Genomic DNA, 17,534 nt, shown 5'->3' on the forward strand with positions numbered 1-17,534 from the left:
TTTTGCCTCTGATTACTGTGTTATTCTAGATAAGCCATTATTATGCAAATAAGAGAGTGCGGCTTTCAAGTTGAATAAGAACCGTGCCGGGTAGCGGCGCAGGACTGCCCCAGATGTTTGCATAATTACTTCTGCCCTAACTTCGAGAGGGCAAAATGTCAAGGGAGGAAGTGGTGCGGGTAAATACGGTACCACGTTCCCTGAATTTGATTTCCTAGGGAAGGGCGGGGAAGCCGATCTGAGGCTTTCATCTGGAGCGAGAGAAGGCGTCCCGACTCTCTGGCGAGGGTGTCCCAGCCCGAGTGGCCGTCGACGCCCTCCCCCTCGCGGGTGAGCCATCCCGCAGCCAAGAGTGGCCGGAGAGACCCGGGTTTCGCCGGGGCAGTGAGGCGCTTGCGCGGGGACTGAGCCGCCGCTGGCCGCGCGCTTTCCGGCAGCCCGGGAACCTGCAACTCGGCTTCTGGGCGTGCGCGGAGCCTGCGCGCTCTGGACGCTCAGCCTCGACGTCCGTCCGGCCTGGTCGGACCCCCGACAGTGCCCCCTCCCAGCCCCGGCGCGGGGCTACAAGGAAAGGCACTGATCAGAGCCGAAAGGACGCGAGGTTCCATCCACGTCCATCAGAGGCAAGAAGACCGGACCCTCCCAAGAACCGTCGCCTTTTCTCCGTCGAATCTCAAACGTCTGCCCCTCAGGTTTCCCGTACGCCCCCGCGAGGGCGAACGCGTCGGCGGAGCTCAGCCTGCGCGGAAGTTCTGCCGGAGCACCCAGACTCATCCCCCCGCCCCCGCAACATGTGCCTTTTTGAAGGACCTGGGAGGCTCTTGTTTCTGATCTCTGAAACGGGAGACTGGACGTTGGCTCTTCTCAGCGTGAAGAGCCTCGCGAGGAAGTGGTACTGGCCGAGGGATCTCGAGTTTGGAACTAACTCGAGGTCCCGAGTGAGTGAGTGAAGTCGCTCAGTTGTGTCCGACTCTGCGACCCCATGAACTGTAGCCCACCAGGGTCCTCTGTCCATGGGATTTTCCAGGCAAGAATACTGGAGTGTGTTGCCGTTTCCTTCTCCAGGGTATCTTCCCAACCCAAGGATCGAACTCCGGGTCTCCTGCATTGCGGGCAGACGTTTTACCATCTGAGCCACCAGGGAAGCCCCATTAAAAAGTCACTTCAATTCCATCCGCTTGGGGGCGAGGTAGGAAGTGAGAACGAACGTGAAGAGCCCGACGGAGTAGGAGGCATCCCTGCAGATTCCCTGGGGGCGGGAGATAGGCTGTGGGGTTGAAGAGGGCAGTGCGGCGGCGACCACTTGGTCGGCATTGCTGGCGACCGAAGTGCCTACCTTGGCAGAGGTAGAATTCTAGGGAGCCCAGACCTCGCTGAGCGCAGGCTCTGGGGCTACCAGTCTTCACCCGGTGTCTTCCCTTGGGAAGTGTGTGTTCCCTGCCTTGCTGATGGATGGGGTCACCAGTGGGTAGGCAGCACACACACAGGGACCCTGCCTAGTCACTGCAAGGCCAAGGCTGTCCCCATGCAGACAGAATGCGGAGTCAAACTCTCCTCCTGGAGCATCTTGAATCACAGGCTGAAGTCAGTAAGTGGGTCAGTGAGCCCTGAGGCCAAGGCTGACGCTGCAGGGGAGTTCTCGAGTCCCGGGAATCTCGGGGCTGGGAGGCTTTGGATAACACCTTCCTCTAGGATGGGGCGCAAAGGCTTTGACCCTTAAGTTACCCATTTGTCTCTCGCGGCTCTGCCACTCCCCCCTGCCCTTTCGCCTCTCCCAGTCCTGCCCTGGCTTAGGCCGTCGAGTCTGAGCCCCTTCTTCAGGGCCGAGGGGAACCGAACTCCGAGACTCATCCATTCTCGGTCCCCTTCCATCCTGCGGGACAGGCACGGATATGCAGTAGCTCAGGTCTCCCACTCACCTCGGACCTATCTCCCCTTGAACCCCGCAAGCCCCAGAGTGCCTCCGGGCTCCTGGAGCGGGATTTCGCAAGCAACACGAGGCTGCCTTCCTGGAGAAGATTTGGGGGAATTCACCCCGCGGCGCGCGTGAGCGCATGCGCGCCAGCTTCAGCGCGGTGCGCGTGCTCTCGCTGCACCGCACCCGCTGCAAGGATCCCGCGAGGGGCTGGGCCTCCGCGCTGCAGGAGTCGCGGTTTTGGTAGCGAGCCCACCTGCTGCGACGCCTCGGGGCAAGCATCCCAAGGGGCGAATTTAGACTGCGTCTACGGAGTCTAAGGAGCAATTTCCCTGGGAGGGTCAGTGAGCACCCAGCTCACTCTTTGTGGGTACCCCTCATGGGAGGCAGGGACAGCTCTGGCTGATACTGGATTCCTTGAGGGAAAGTCACCCAATCCAGAACCACCAAGTCTCATTAGCCTGACCTGGTCCCAGAACACTAAGAAGGACAAGTGTTACAGTAATAATGAACATTTATTGAGCATTTACTTATGCCTGATGGTGTGACAGTGCTTACAAAAGTGTTAATATTTCTTTTTAAAATAACAATTATGGGGACAGAAGCACAGAGTGGTTAAGTAACTGGCACAAGGGCACACAGCTAATAAGTGAATTTGAACCACTGGCCCTGGAGCCCACAATTTTAGCCACTGTGCTCTGTGATGAAGAAAAAACAAAGACTTCCACCATCACCCAGCCTCCAAGTGGGTTGATTGGGCTCCTAGAACTCATCCCTGACTCTGTTGTTCCAGTCTTTTTTTTTTTTTCTTCTTCTCATGGCCCAGATCAATGTTTCTGCTTAGCCTGGTCAGGTTGCTCACTCTTTGGCCCTTTCTTACCTTGAATAATTTCCATAAGCCAGGAAGAAGTGAAACATCTAGAGGGTTCCAAACTCCTGTCCTACAGTATCAGAGAGCGCTGGGCTTGGGACTCCTCCCACAGAACCCCTGCTGTGTGCCCCTGGGCAAGTTATTTGGCTTCACCGTGCCTCAAGTTTCCCCATCTGTAAGATGGGGATTATGGAATTACTTATATCTGGTTGTTGTGAATGTTAAGTGGGATAATGCAGCTGCTCAATAGATGCTGCTTGCCCCGTGGAGCTGCCATTCATCCTGTGATTTCAGGGGGCTAAGTCAAAGGTTATGTTGCTTCTAGAGTATGTGCAGGCTTGTGAGGAATGTGCAGCATGGTCAGCCCTTCAGTATCCTTTGCAAATTATTCTAGTGCTCCTCTGACACCCATTGGAAGTCTACTCGGAAGGAGAAAATGGGACAGGAGAGGTGGGAACTTCTTGATTTTGGGAAGGACTAGAGGCTGGAAACCTCTAGGTTCCAGGCCAGAAACCTTGGCAGCCTCCCTCCTGTCACCATCCAGCCTGTCCGGGTCGGGTCTTTGGGCCGTCTTTGCAAGGTGTTGTTGGATCGCCTCTGCCTTTCTCCCTGTAGCGGGCGAACAGCCTCCCATAGGCATCCGGCCCTGGCCCACGCGTGGGGGTGGCAGAGTCGGAGGACGCCTGACGGGCTCCGGGGCTGCTGGTGGCAAGCCACGGGCCGCGATCGCCGCACACGCGGCCACGCTCGGAGCCACCCGTGCTCGCTTCGCGCCGGAGGGAAACGGATTTCTAAATCGGCCCGCGTCCGCGGCCAAGACCAGGCAGGTCCGACACCCGCCAAGCCGCGGAGCTGAAACGCTCCCAGTGAACTAGCCGAGGCCCGGCCGCCTCCTCCAGCTAGAGGACGCGCTGGGGCTTGTTGGTTTGGCCGGCGACCCAGGAGCCGAGCCCGTCACCCCGGTCGCCCTTCCCCTTTTCTCCCCTCGGACCACGCCAGCCTCGAGGACTCCTCCCCGGGACTGAATCCGCGGGCAGCAGACACCGGGCAGCCTAAGAGCCCTGGACTGGGGGCGGCCCTCAGGTGAAGGAGGCGGGCGCGTGGGGGCACAGTATCCCGACACCTTCCGGAGACTGGGCCGAAAGCTGGGGCTGGCTTCCAGAACCCGGAGCAGGTTCTGGGGGTACTTTGTCGGGAAGGGAAGTGGCAGGCGTGTGCCCAGTTCACCGAAACGAGTGCAGAATCGGGCAGTAGACCTAGGGGGTCGGGAAGCAGGTGGCCCGATATGGGCGGGCGTCTGTACTTCCACAAACAAAGGAACAGGGCAGCTCACCCCGGAACTAGGGAGTGGTGGGAAGACGGCTAAAAGAATCGCCGACAATTTCCTTCATAAAAATGCGATCTGAGAGCATTTGATTTCCACTTTCACTCCCCCTCGCCCTCCGCCCCGACACACGCACTGTCTCCAAAGACACTCAAATTGCAGCCATATGGGGCTAAAGTAATAGGAAGCAGTTACCTTATTTACTGAAGTGGCGGCGCACTCAAATTTGACAGCCGCAGCCGAGGACCGCCGGGCAATGAAATTAAGAACAGAAGGTTCTTTTCTTTGAAACTTTGTTTACACCCAGGGGTGCACACGGGAAAAGCAGTTATCTGACTTTGAAAGGTAAAAGAGGTTGTGTGTAGGAAAGAAGGGAGGTGGTGAGAACTGAGTGATGAGGAAGGCAGGTCCAAGAGGAAAGGTGGGGAGCTGGGTTCCTTCTTCCCTTGGTTTCCAAGTGTCACGGGCTGATCACTTTGAAAGAAGGGGTAGGGACTCAGCGGGAAGGATGCCTGTACCCACCCCCCACGCTAGCGCCCTCCATGGCAGGTACAGGCAACCTCCCGGGCCAACCAAGAAGGCCCCAGCTCTGTGTCGCACCAAGACTACAAGCCCATTTCTCAGATTTCTTCTCACTTAGTCCCCAAACTCTCGGGGCGTCGAGGTCACTCAGTGACCGGTGTTCACACTCTCTCCAATCCTGGTGTCTTGCAAACAGATGGCAGCGGTGCACGAGTCAGGAGTGAGACACACCCCCATCACCAAACCCGGGGTTTCTCCCCCCACACCGCAGGACTGAGTTTCTCTGCAGCGGACAAGAACGGGGCTTGGTCTGATTGTTCTCATGTTATTCTATGCCTCTCCTTTCCTTCAGGATCGAGTTCCACCTTTGGTATGGGTGCTGTAGGAATCCCCGACGTTTGCAAACTCAGACACTTCCAAAGCGCTAATTTTGTTCAGAACAAGTGTTTTCACAACCAGGCATAGAGACAGGCAGAAAAATGCGGGAAAGCAAAAAAAAAAAAAAAAAAAAAAACACTAAATACCCCCTGGAGGAGGGGCGGTGCACAACAGCGCCAGGGTTTTCATTTCCCACTTGAAGCTTCGGAGGCACTTAAGCGAAGAAGAAAGAAAAGAGAGTGAGAGAGGTACGAAGGAAGAAAGAAAGGAAAGAAGGAAGGAAGGAAGGGAGGGATGGAGGGGAAATGGAGGAAAGAAGAGAAAGACAGGGAGGGAGGAGCTGAGCTAACTTCTTCAGCGTGAAACTGAAACCATCGACCTCTGCACGCCTCGTGCAAACTCCGGGTCTGTAAAGGCACCCAACGCAAACACAGCTCGCGGGAACAGCGCTCCAGAAACCCTATCAGAAGGGAAACCACCCCTCTTTGTGGGCGCGGGCCGACTCGCGAGGGATGGGGGAAGGACGTGGGTGGGGAGGGGCGGTGGCGAAGCCCCTCCGTTCCTCCAGCCATTTCGGGACAGGCTCCCTCCTTCCGGCTCCAAGGTGGCCCTGAGGCTGCCTGGGGAATTCAACAGACCGGTGCGTGGCTGGCACAGCCGGGCAGCCGTCGTCACAGCGGGCAGCGAATTCCAAGAGGCTGCGGGCGGGGCGTGCAGAGCGACCCGGGCCCAGGGCGGAGGGTGGGCTTTCTCTGGGCGGGGAAACCAGACACTTACAGGCGGCTGAGGCCGACTTTATTTTTACTGCCCAAACTGTTGGAAAGTATTTAAGCTTAAACAGAAACAGCTGTATCGCTGGCACCGGCCAACGAAACTATTTGTTACCGGGAATGACTTTTTATGATTAAGGACCCGGCCGTCGGCGGCCTCTCGCGGGCAGCTCGCGCGGGTCGCCAGGGCTATCTAGGCATCGCCAGCTCGCTGTTCGTTAAGACCGAACGGCCAGAGAGATGAGACTGTTCACCCAGAGCTCACCTTGTAAAGTTTGAGCAAGGCCAAAATCTGGACCCCCGCCCCGTTTCCAAGGGTGGGGGCTGGGAGTGCGGGAGTGGGAGGGTAGGAGTTGGGGCGGGAATCTCTCCGGTCCCGCGCACCCAGGACCGCGCCGCACCCGTCGCGCACCTAACTTTGGACAGGAGGCCGGTTTTCCGCTCTGGGCTTCCTGCCCTTTCGAGTCAGACTCCTTGGCTCGCCTTTCCTCCTCTCTCTTGTTCTTTTTTTTCTCTCTTTCTTCCACCACATCCCTCGCCAAAGGAAACTGCTTCCAGTCAAGTTTATCACCGATGTTTTAACTAAATCTTGGGTTCCGAGGAGTGGGTGCTGTTACTTGCAGCTTGGGCGGTAAGAGAAAAGGGTCGGGGATTGCTGGGCCCAGACTGGGCTTCTGTCTCTGTCGCTGCCGTCCCAGCCACGGGTCACCGCGAGCTGAGCAGGAGCATGCAGTTTGCGTGTGTGCAAATGCAAGGCACGCGGGACCCGGTCCTCGCCCCCTTTCCTGGACCCCGCCACCTTCGCCCCTCTTCGTCAACCTTCAGTGGACACTGTGAGGCTCCCCGGGTTTTCTCGCAGTGTCTGTCACGCGCATTGGGATGAGCTGCCAACAGGAAGAGTGGGGCACAGGCCCAGCGGGTTGCCCGGGTACGGGTAAAGCAGGAAGCTTCCCCAGTCGCGCTCCCCAACCCCAGCCAAGCTCCAGACTCTGCCTTGGTGGTCGTCCATGCCCTCCCCAACACACCCCGGCCTGGGGCAAGGAGCGGCTGGATTGGGGCTAGCGACACTTGGGGCCAGGGCCTGGCGTGGAACAGCAACGCGGGCTGGCGGCAGGGGCAGGTGGCTGCGGGTGTCCGGGACGGGTCGGGGAGGGGGCAGGAAGAAGGCGCGCGAACTCCCCCACGGGATCCTGGGGTGCAGGAAGACTAGGGCGGCAACGGCGGGCCCCCACTGGGTCTGCATTCGGCCTCCAAGCTGGGGGCGAGCGCTCGAGCCCAGCCCGCCTCGCAGGGCCCGGAGGGTGGCCGAGGGCAGGGTTGCGCGACCGGAGGAGACACAGGCACATTGATTTGTTAGCGGGATGGGGCTGGCGGCAGCGGGGGGAGGCCGTTGCCATGGAGACCGAGGGTCGGGTGTGCAACCTTGGGGGAGGGGGCCGGGTGGGAACGCTGACGAGGGGCGCGTCGCCGGCATTAGGGGGTTCGGGCGCGGCCCGCGGCGCCCCAGCACCTGTGCATTGTGCATTGTGCGGCGCGGACGGCGGCGGGGGGAGGGAACAACGCGAGTCCTGGCGGTGGGGGTGGGGCGGGCTGGGGGTCGCCAAGGGGGCGGGGCCTGGCTGACACCGCCGCCAGGGTCCCAGCGAGAGCTGTGGGGGACGCTGAGCACCGGGGGGACATCTTGGCGGCGGGGGAGGGGGCCCCGGTGGGGACCGAGGGTGGACGGCCCCCCTGCCAGCCCGACAGACTGACAGCGGCCGAGCCCGCCTCCACGCTACGCCACTTCCGGCGGCGGCCCCAACCCCCCCCCCCCCCTCGCGCTCAGTCTCCGGAGTCGCCTCGGACTCCGCCCCCTGGCGATTGGAACGCGGGTCACGTAGCAACGCGGGGGAGAAAGCGAGAGGGGCGTGGCCCAGAGTTCGCCCAATCAGAGCGCGGGAGAGCTGGCTCTGGCCGCTTGGCTTTAGCAACGTCGTTAGCAACACGTGGGGCGGGAGGCAGCGCGGGGCGAGCGGGGAGGAGGGAGCTGCGCGAGGGAGGGGGCGGGGAGGGAGCGAGCGCGCGGGAGGGGGAGGAGAACTGACGTCAGCGGGAGAGTATTATGGTCTGTCGTGCGCTGGCTGCTGCTTTTCTGCTCCTGGAAGCGGCCAAGGGGGGAAGCGCCGAGTCAACATGGAGCTTTCAGCGGTGGGGGAGCGGGTGTTCGCGGCCGAAGCCCTCCTGAAGCGGCGCATCCGGAAAGTAGGTGCCCCCGGGCCTTGGGCCGAGCCCTCCCCTCCCGGCCCGGGTTCCCTCCCCCTGCTGCAACCCAGCTTCCCTTCCCCCAGGTCCCAGCAGCGGCCGCGGCCGTGGCGGCGGCTCTGAGCCCAAGCGCTTTCCTTAGACTTGCAGCGATGCACAGATTGCATGGGTGGGGGGCGGGGTGGGGGGAATGAATGCCGGTGCATGCACTATGTGCAGCGTTTCGTGCAGGGGGTGATGCAGCGGGCGCGTGCCTTCTCGCGGTTGGATTTAGCGCATTCATTCGGTGCATGCATTTTGTGCATGTATTTCTCGTGTCCCCGTCATGCATTTTTCCTCTTGCACACACAATTTCCTTTTTGCATCTTCAGGGACGCATGGAATACCTCGTGAAATGGAAGGGCTGGTCGCAGAAGTAAGTAGGTTCTGTGCAATTCTCAACCCCAGACAGTTATTCCGCAGCTTGCTTTCTTCCTCTTTTTCCCTTTACATTGAAATACAATACAATGCAACAAGAAAAGTTACAGACATACACATGCACACCCGCGGTTCTTTCTCTGCTCCCTGGACTGACGCCCACTTCTTCCTGATTTCCTTTAGGTACAGCACATGGGAACCTGAAGAAAACATCCTGGATGCTCGCCTGCTCGCAGCCTTTGAGGAAAGGTACAGGCCCTTCCAGGCTTCAGCTTCTCACTTAGAAACACGAAGGGTGGCTCCTGTCTAGCCTCAACTGGAGGCACACTTGGTTTCTTCACTCACGCACCCCTTTCCCCCACTCCTTCCTTTCTGCAGGGAGCGAGAGATGGAGCTGTATGGCCCCAAAAAACGAGGACCCAAACCCAAAACTTTCCTGCTCAAGGTAGGGTGACAGTGTCCAGTGGTGGGCAGTAGTGTTCTTGTGTCAGTTTGTGGGAAGCAGGCCATGAGGGGTTATGAACCAATGGGGTGTGCTGTTTGTAATCTAGGAGGGAGTCCCTAGACAGGCTGTCACCAAGTCACTTCACCGCTAAGGGTATCTGAGGGGAGGGGCTTAGCCAAACTAGAATTCCTTTATCCAACCCCCTCAACCATCTCAAATAGACATAATCAACTACAAGAAGGGTACTTGGTACAAATGACTGCTTCTAGACAAATCTTCTACCCCTTTGCTTCCAGACAAACTGCTACTCCTATGCTTCACCCCTACCCATATGGAAATTCCAAGGCATCAGAGGGTGAAGCTGGGAGGCTGGGGCTGAAAGAGGGTGGGGGGGGGTGGAGGAGGTGGAGGCAGGGCAAGGGCCCTGCTGGGTTCTTGACACTGCCCTCTCTTCCTGAAGGCCCAGGCCAAGGCAAAGGCCAAAACATACGAGTTCCGAAGTGACTCAGCCCGAGGCATTCGGATCCCCTACCCAGGCCGCTCACCCCAAGAACTGGCCTCTACTTCCCGGTCCCGTGAGGGCCTTCGGAACATGGGTCTTTCCCCACCGGGAAGCAGCAGCAGCACCAGCAGCACCTGCCGAGTGGAGCCCCCTCGGGACCGCGAGCGAGACCGGGAACGAGAGAGGGAGAGGGAACGAGAGCGGGAGCGTGAACGGGGCACCAGCCGTGCAGATGACAAACCCAGCTCGCCAGGTGACAGCTCCAAGAAGCGAGGTCCCAAGCCCCGGAAAGAGCTCCTAGACCCCTCACAAAGGCCCTTGGGAGAACCCAGTGATGGCCTCGGAGATTACCTCAAGGGCAGGAAGCTGGACGACACTGCTTCCGGGGCAGGAAAGTTCCCAGCTGGCCACAGCGTGATCCAGCTAGCTCGAAGGCAGGACTCAGACCTGGCCCAGTGTGGTGTGGCCAGCCCTAGCCCCGCTGAGGCCACAGGCAAGCTGGCTGTGGACACTTTTCCGGCTAGGGTCATAAAGCACAGGGCTGCCTTCCTGGAGGCCAAAGGCCAGGGCACCCTGGACCCTGGTGGCCCCCGGGTCAGGCACGGCTCAGGCACCCCTGGCTCTGTGGGGGGCTTGTATCGGGACATGGGGGCGCAAGGGGGAAGGCCCTCCCTCATCGCCAGAATCCCAGTGGCCAGAATCCTGGGGGACCCAGAGGAAGAATCCTGGAGCCCCTCTCTGACCAACTTGGAGAAGGTGGTGGTCACCGACGTGACCTCAAACTTTTTGACCGTCACCATTAAGGAAAGTAACACGGACCAAGGGTTTTTTAAAGAGAAAAGATGAATATCTGGGTGGGTGATTCCAAGACCAGGGAGCAGGAGAGAGAGTGAGAGTGCAAACTTGGCATAATGCTTTTTATTTCTGGGTGGGGAGGCAGCCTTCTGGCTGGCCCTGTCCCTTCCCTACCTTCACACAACCCCTTTCCTTTCATCCCTCCCCCCTCAGTTTTGGTTGGAAAGATTATCTCTAGAGTTATATTTTCTATTAGATGTAAATATGTTATTTAAGAAAAAATATCTAAATATATATATTTCAACTCTTGAAGTTGTTTTATTTAAACAAAGAGAGAGACTCAGTGTGGTTTAGTTGGGGAAGACAGGCTGAGTTGGGGCAGGAGGGGTCTGACAGCCACCCAGGGCAGTAGGGAGGATGAAGACCTGGGCACTTGGCCTCTGATGGTGTCTGGAGGGACTCAGCCAGCCCACCTCATCCCTCCTCCTTTTTCCCACAGCCCCAGGGCAGACCCCTGGAACCAAGGCAGGACCCGGATTTTTTTCTCTCTTCCCATTGGTTGGCCAGGCCAACAAAAGATTGGCTCCCCAATCAGAAAGGGAGGAGGTGGGGTCAGTCTTTTTCCTTTTCCTATTTTTTTTTTTGTCGTTGTTGTTGTTTTAAGATTAAGAAATCTGTTGGAGGAAAAGCAAAGTATTAACTCGAGTAATTTTTTTGTGTGTGAAGTTGAAGGTAGAAAGTTGCGGGTGGGTGGGGAGCAGCAGAGTCCCCCCAGGACCACACCAGGAAAAGCACTTTACGGGAGATGTGTGTGTTGTACACGCAGATCGGATCGTAGGTATGTCATGTGGACAAAACCTCCCAGTTCCCTCGATTCCTTTCCTTCACAGAAAGAAAAGAAATCCAGCGAATCTGTTTACATTCCCGAAATGCCAGGATAAATTGGGAGGATTGCATGTCGATGCCCAGAGTTCGAGACAGTTGCTGTTTCACGAGAGAAATGTTCGGGGGTGGACTTTTCTTTTTCGCGTCTTCTAGCTTCGCCAGGAGAGACGGTGACCCCCATCTCCCAGGAAGATTGGACTAGTCCCCCTCCCTTGGGGAGGGCGGGCCGCCAGCTCCCAGGAGAACGCCCGGCCGGACAGGCCCACCCAGAGGGACCCACGGGAGTGGGGGGTGGCTGGGAGAGGGGGCTTAGCACCCAGGCCCTGGCCGCAGCTCAGCTGGGAGTGCGGTGGAGGTCTGGGCTCCGGCTCGGAGCTGGGCAAGACTGGCACCCCGGCGGCTTCGGCGCGGCCAGGGAAGGAGGGGCGAGGAGAGGTTTCCATCCAAGAGAGCGCATCAGAACTTTTCCTTTTTCCTTTTTTTTCTTCTCCCTTTCTTAAAAGCAAAAGCTATAATTTATAGGCCTTTTCGATTCGCGGAGTGTTCTCTATTTGAACTCGACATTCAAACTCCGCCAGAGGGGGAGGGAGGAGAGGGAGTTGGAGAAGAGACGGCCGGCGCGGCTGGGGAGGCCTGCGCGCGGCGGCGGGTCCCTGGACGCCCCCTCCCCGGCCGACTCGAGACCACGCTGTGTTCCAAGGACGCAGGACGCGCGCCCCTCTTTTGACTCAAAAGCACAAATCTGCCCCCCTCACATCCCGGTCCCTTCGAGGACTGGTCCTGCGGCCTCCTCGCCCTCCCCCACCCTTAAAGGGCCAGAGGGAATCTAACTCCCCATTGCTAGTGGAGGGAGGGGCGAGGGGGCCCGGCGCTTTGGGAGGAAGCACAGACTCCCGGCGAGACAGGCGGGGAGCCGGGATTGGGGGAAACTTCTCGATCCTGGGGGCACTTGGCGGGGACCCCCGCCTGGTTTCTCTTCCACATTCCCCGTATTCCCACTCCCTCTTCGCAGCCTCTCCTCCAGACTTCCTTGCCTTTGAAGTGAGGGGGTAAAAAAGAGGAAGACGGAGTACTACATGATTTTTCTTTTTTAATTATCAAATTGCGCCTATAAAAAAGCCCGTGGAATGGGGATTTTTATCTGCTCACATTTGTAAAACTGGTATTTTAGACTTTGTATAAAGAAGCGCCGTTGACCAAGTGTATCTATTTAAATATCGACGCTATTTTCAGATGAAACTTCATTGAAGGGACATGTCTGTTACCGAGTGGACGGTCATTCCAGGACCCATGTCTTTACCTGGCTGCCGCCTTCCCTCCCTCCTTTCCTGCCTTCACCCTCATCTCCCTCCCTCGGGGCTGACTTTGCCCCTTCCCTCCGACCTTCCCCGGCCCTGGTTCTGCCCCACCGCCTATCTGTCCTGTCTTCTGTCCGTGGCCGTCCGCGTGTCTCCTTTGCTCGCTCTTGCGACGCTGACCTGGGGGTGGGTGGGCAGGGCAGGGGCCGCGGGGCTGGGCGTCTGCAACCGCGCGAGATGTGCGGGTGTTGGGTTTATTTAATTCTAAGATTTGTACAAATCTCGAATCGATCGCCGCCTCAGCTCGAGTGAAGCTTGGCACGTATCTTCTGCGGTTGTGAATGTCTGTATCCAATACCGCTTTTTACGTGTTTAAATATATACTTTGTAAATAGAGACGTGTCTCGGGTTTTATTCCTTTTTTCCGGCCCTCGAGAAGAGGGAACAGGCGCCCCGGGAGGAGAGGACCCTTCCCTCCTCGTTCATGACCCATTCCACCCGCCTCTCTCGCCCCTATCGGCCCTGGACGATTCTGTTTCCAGTAGGCCATTCCCCAGCTGGGGGGATGCCAATCAGGGGGGGGGTAGAAGGGTAGGGTTGGGAGGGAGCGGTAAGTGACTCTTCTTAGCCTTCTAAAGGGGAAGGTCCTGGCTTTCCTGACCTATGGACTGCACTTCTCTGCGGTCTGGGCAGAACTCGGGGATCCCGGAAGGATGGGCGCGACCTCTGGGTTCCCATTTCTCCTGGCGGGATTCCCTCGGAGCACCCCACCCCCAGGCCTGATGTCTTGGTCCCTGACGCCCCGCGCCTCGGTCCCGCGCTGCTCTGGCTTCCCCGCCTGCTCACCAGTGCTGTCCTGGGACCCGCCCCCCAGACCCACCTAGCCTCGCCAGCGCTCCCCGAATTGCAGCTCCTCGCGCCTATTGATTGAGGAATTGAGTTCGCGGGTATTGCTAGGCAACTGGCTGCTCCGAGCCGGCGCAGAGCGCGCTGATGTGATTAGTGAACCCAGAGCTGCCGAGGCGCAGCCCCGCGCCCCCCGCCCCCGCCAACATCCCCCCAGCCTCTCAGTCCCTGGTCTGGGGGAGCAACACTCCCAACTCTGGGAGAGAAATGGTTCAGGGTAGCGCAGAGCACAGGGTGGGGTGGGGGTTCCTTAGATTTTCCTGGCGGAAGACTTTGCAGCAATGGGGTGGGGTCGTGAAGCCTGCACAGGAAAGCCGCCCTCGGGACCCCAAAGGGGCCACCGCACTGAGCGCAGTTTCACCCTCCACCTCCCGCCAAAGACCTAGCAGACGTCGCCACCAGGAGAAGCAAGCATGAATCTAAGCGCACTTGGCAGAACCAGAAGGGAGGGTTGTGGGCACGGGTAGGCTGGCGCATCTTCTACTCTTGCCCATTGAGTCGGTGACCCCGCGTCTGGCGGAGCTCTCCCGCCTTCTTCCTCTAGTCTGTGGCCTGTGCGTGGACCTGGGAGGGAGGAAGCGGCCAGGCACCTGGCTTTGGGGCTGTGGGTCAGCCTTCCGACGTGAGGGGCTGGGCCGGTGGGCAGAGTCAGAGGGCGGGGAGTGGAGTGCAGTGGCTTGGGGAGGATCGCAGCCAGGGGCCAGACCCCAGGCCTTGGCCCCGTCTCTCCACTGAGACTCCTGCATTGGGCAGCCTAGTGGGCTCGTGCTTTGGGAGACAGGGAGATGGGAGGGCACCAACTCTGCCCCCTTCCCCCAGCTGTCTGGCCACCACCAGCCTTGGCTTTGATCTGGTGCTTCCCCGGCGGGTTTCCATAACGTGAGCAGATGCTCTGGGAAAGACACCAGGTGTGGAGGCCTGGGCCTGTGGTGCTGCCTAGGGCTGAGGCATTCCTCTGCCTCCGAAGGGCAGGGCCATCTAGTGCTGCCGCAGCCAGCAGGGAGCTTGGCCCAGCACACATACTGGTTGAACTGGAATCTTTATGGCTCTTTAGAGAGAGAGCATTGGGTTGGTGGGTTTTTTTTTTTGGGGGGGGTTCCCCCTTTGATGCTTAACAGTGTAGATCCTAGTCAAGGCTCTGGGCTGTGTGCAGGAGACTCAATAGTGAACAGGCCTGCCCCAGGATTGGGCGGGGCCTCATATTCTTTTCCCCTCTTCTCAACCCAGAGTCCCCCAGGGCCAGAGAGGGCCTGGAATCCAACTGGGGTTCGAGTTGGGGGCATCTCAGTGCTTGATCGGGCTCTACCTCCAGCCTTCGGAGCCTGGACAGGAGGAAAGGGGCTTGGGGCCAGGGCTTACTTCCTAAAAATTTGGAGACTTTTGGGTGTGTGTGTGTTTCAGAGCAATTGTGTTGCGGGTCGTGCAATTCGGTTCCCTTTGGCAGCTCGGAACCGGGGGTAGGGAATGTTCCTCGCGCTTCCAAAGAGCCAGCGGGCCGATCTTCGCGTGTTGCGCGCGCCCTCTAGAGGCGATGGTCTCAACCCCGCTTACTGGCGCCCACCCACTCCCGGCCGCGATGCCTTTCTGAGTCACGAGCGGAGCAGGGAACGTCTCTCCATTCCAAAAGTACTCTAGAGTGGGCCACCGTGGGCGCCCCCTCCGCGACCTCCCTTCGGCCAGGCCCTCCAAATACAAAGGTAGGGAAGAAGGTGTCCAGCGGCCGGATCCGCCAGGCACTTTCGTGCTGGATACAGCGGCGCGGGGCTGAGCCCTAGGGAGGCCGCGGGCCGGGCCCTCGGGCCGGGTCGGGCCCCTTGGCAGCCCAGCCCATTCTTCTGGGAAGGCGGTGGATTAGGCGATCAGATCAGCAGCGCAGAAACTAACAAAGGCCAGTGCGGGTCAGGGCCCCCCGTACACGTCTGGCTGCCGCTCTGTACAAATGGGCTCGCCACCAGGAGCCGCGCGGGCTGTTACTCCTCTAGCCTGCTCTTTCGTGGCCATCCCCAATCCCTTCTGCTGCCCTCAAAAGCCAGAGGACAGGACGACTAGGGTCATCCCTGCCCACCTTCTTCGAAAGAAAACGACGGCCTCGGAAGGCACAACAACAACAAAAAAACATGCCAGTAGCCTTCCCCACTAGAATGATATCAAATTCGCAGGCCTTTTCTGGAGCCGGCCAGAGCTGGGGAAGAAGCATTTTTGTAGTGCGAATCTCTTCCTGAACTAAAACATTCAGGCCTTCACCCCAGCTAGCCTTTCAACTAGTGGTGGCCAACATCCAGGCCCAACTTCTTTTTACTTCAAAGGGAGCTTCCTTCTCCCTGGAGGCTGAAGTTTATGAATAAATTCATGCTGAGGGTAATGCAAACCTTAAAGGACCAGGGAAGGTTATATAATAAGCAAACCGTCTCTTTATTATGAGCCATGGGTTAGGAGTCACAGTAGCACCACTGATTCAGATTCTTGTGCTTCATGGCTACTCCCCTGAATTTTATAGCTGTGTCCTTTTAAAGTGTCACCACATGTGGTGGATTCAAGGGGTTGAGTAGCTTTCCAACACAGGATCATTTGGATACTGGGGGTGGGGTGTGCATATGCACATGTGGAAATTTTGTTTTAAAGTACTAGTTTCTGGGAGATGTCTCAGAGTGAGCTTGACTTGACATACTACAGCATCCTAGGCCTGTATCCACTAGGTGCCAGTAGCAGTAACACTCACTCCTGCCCCCAGTTGTGACAACCACACTCATCCCGACATTGCCAAGTGTCCCCTTCAGTGTCCAACTGCCTTCTCTGGGAAATGCTGGTGTAGGGACTCATAATCAAACCCACCCCTTTGCTTAGAAAAGTTTTTTTGACCTCATTAAAGTGGCTGAAACTTTTGCAAAGCCTTTTTTTCACCCCAAGATTCAAGTTGAGAGAAGTATTTTGCCTCAAGAAAGGTAAAGTGAAGAGATGTCTGGGTATCACTCATGACACACACCAAGCCGAAAAGTTAAGAATTTATTGATATACCAAGAGTTAACAAAAAGTTAAGACAAAAACCCTCTGACACCATCTGCTAATGACTCTCCCCTACAAAATAAATTAACATCCATCTAAAAAGATCAGCAACCTATTGCTAGTGTTAGTTTTCAAAAAAAAAAAAAAAAAAAAAACAACTAGAAAATCCACAGAATCTTTAGATGCATGTGAGCAGAGATCTGGTCCTCTAGGCACTATCTTTCTCTCCTCCCACCCTTCCCCCCTCAAACTTGTGTTTCCTGGGGGAAGTTTTTCCTTTTAACTAGTTGGTCCCGACTGAATATGGGGGCTGGGCTGCTGTGCTGTTTCAACAAAGATCTTAAGTTTCCCAAGGCAATAACATACCCACTTTTGTTCTTTTTAAAAAGCAAACAAACACCCATAGTTTAAAGTAATTAGAAGTGGCATACATGAATGATTGTTTTTTTTTTAATTAAAAAACACAAATCAAGCCAGTGATTGGCAATGGTCCAAAACTCTGGTCCTCCCCCAAAGTTCTCTCCTAATGAAACCTCTAGGCCTAGAGCCCTCTTAGTCAGGTCAGAATTTTTGAGTGTAACCCCAAACAAGGAACACTCTTTTTGGTATGAAAAATATATATATAAAAATATGCCAAATCCCCTATAGAAGACAAGACTGGCCACTCTTCCTATCCAATACGAAAGCAAACTGTCAAAACAGGATTAAAACATCACTCAATATACATTGTGATGCAGTTCAGCATCCCTGCAGGATAAAGAAACCAGTTAGATGTGTGACCAATGCCTAGCCACACACTCACACACACACTCACACACACAGCAGCAAATGAAAAAGTACTGCTTTTATTTATCGGTAAACATGACAACCAACTCTGAGCATATCTAACTCTTCAGCGAAGGCTGTCAAGCCTGCACGTGTGTATACACACACTCAAGAGACATGAACCACTTGGGCTCACAAGCACCAAGAAAAAACATGCAACACAGCAAGAAGGCAAAGTGGCTGGGAGTAGATGTTTCCAGATTCAAACTTTGGGATTGAAGTAGCTGGTAAACAGAAAGGCACCCAGTCGGGGTTTGAAGACCTGGCGGCTGGAGCTGTGTGGTTAGTCCAGAACAGGGGTGCACTGACAGTGTGAAGGGGAGAGCTGCGGCTGGCCTGGCTCTGCAGCCTCTAAGGCAGCACAACTTGAAGGTTATGAGCTCCTCTGATGGAGAGGCAGCCCAAGTCCCTTTAGCCATACCCAGGGGCATCTGGGG

The 17,534-nt window shown here is 57.0% G+C and overlaps 1 protein-coding gene across 1 annotated transcript; it reads left to right on the forward strand.

Moving 5' to 3' along the window:
* Nucleotides 1–7,919: 7,919 nt before the first annotated feature.
* CBX8 (chromobox 8) lies at nucleotides 7,920–10,231 on the forward strand. Its single transcript, XM_068976517.1, has 5 exons — nucleotides 7,920–8,021; nucleotides 8,393–8,436; nucleotides 8,622–8,687; nucleotides 8,817–8,883; nucleotides 9,344–10,231. The coding sequence occupies exons 1-5, from the start codon at nucleotides 7,953–7,955 to the stop codon at nucleotides 10,229–10,231; spliced, it is 1,134 nt and encodes a 377-aa protein (XP_068832618.1). The 5' UTR covers nucleotides 7,920–7,952.
* The last annotated feature ends 7,303 nt before the right edge of the window (nucleotides 10,232–17,534 follow it).

This window comes from Capricornis sumatraensis, chromosome 8 (assembly GCF_032405125.1).
Source record: "Capricornis sumatraensis isolate serow.1 chromosome 8, serow.2, whole genome shotgun sequence".
Lineage (NCBI taxonomy): Eukaryota > Metazoa > Chordata > Mammalia > Artiodactyla > Bovidae > Capricornis > Capricornis sumatraensis.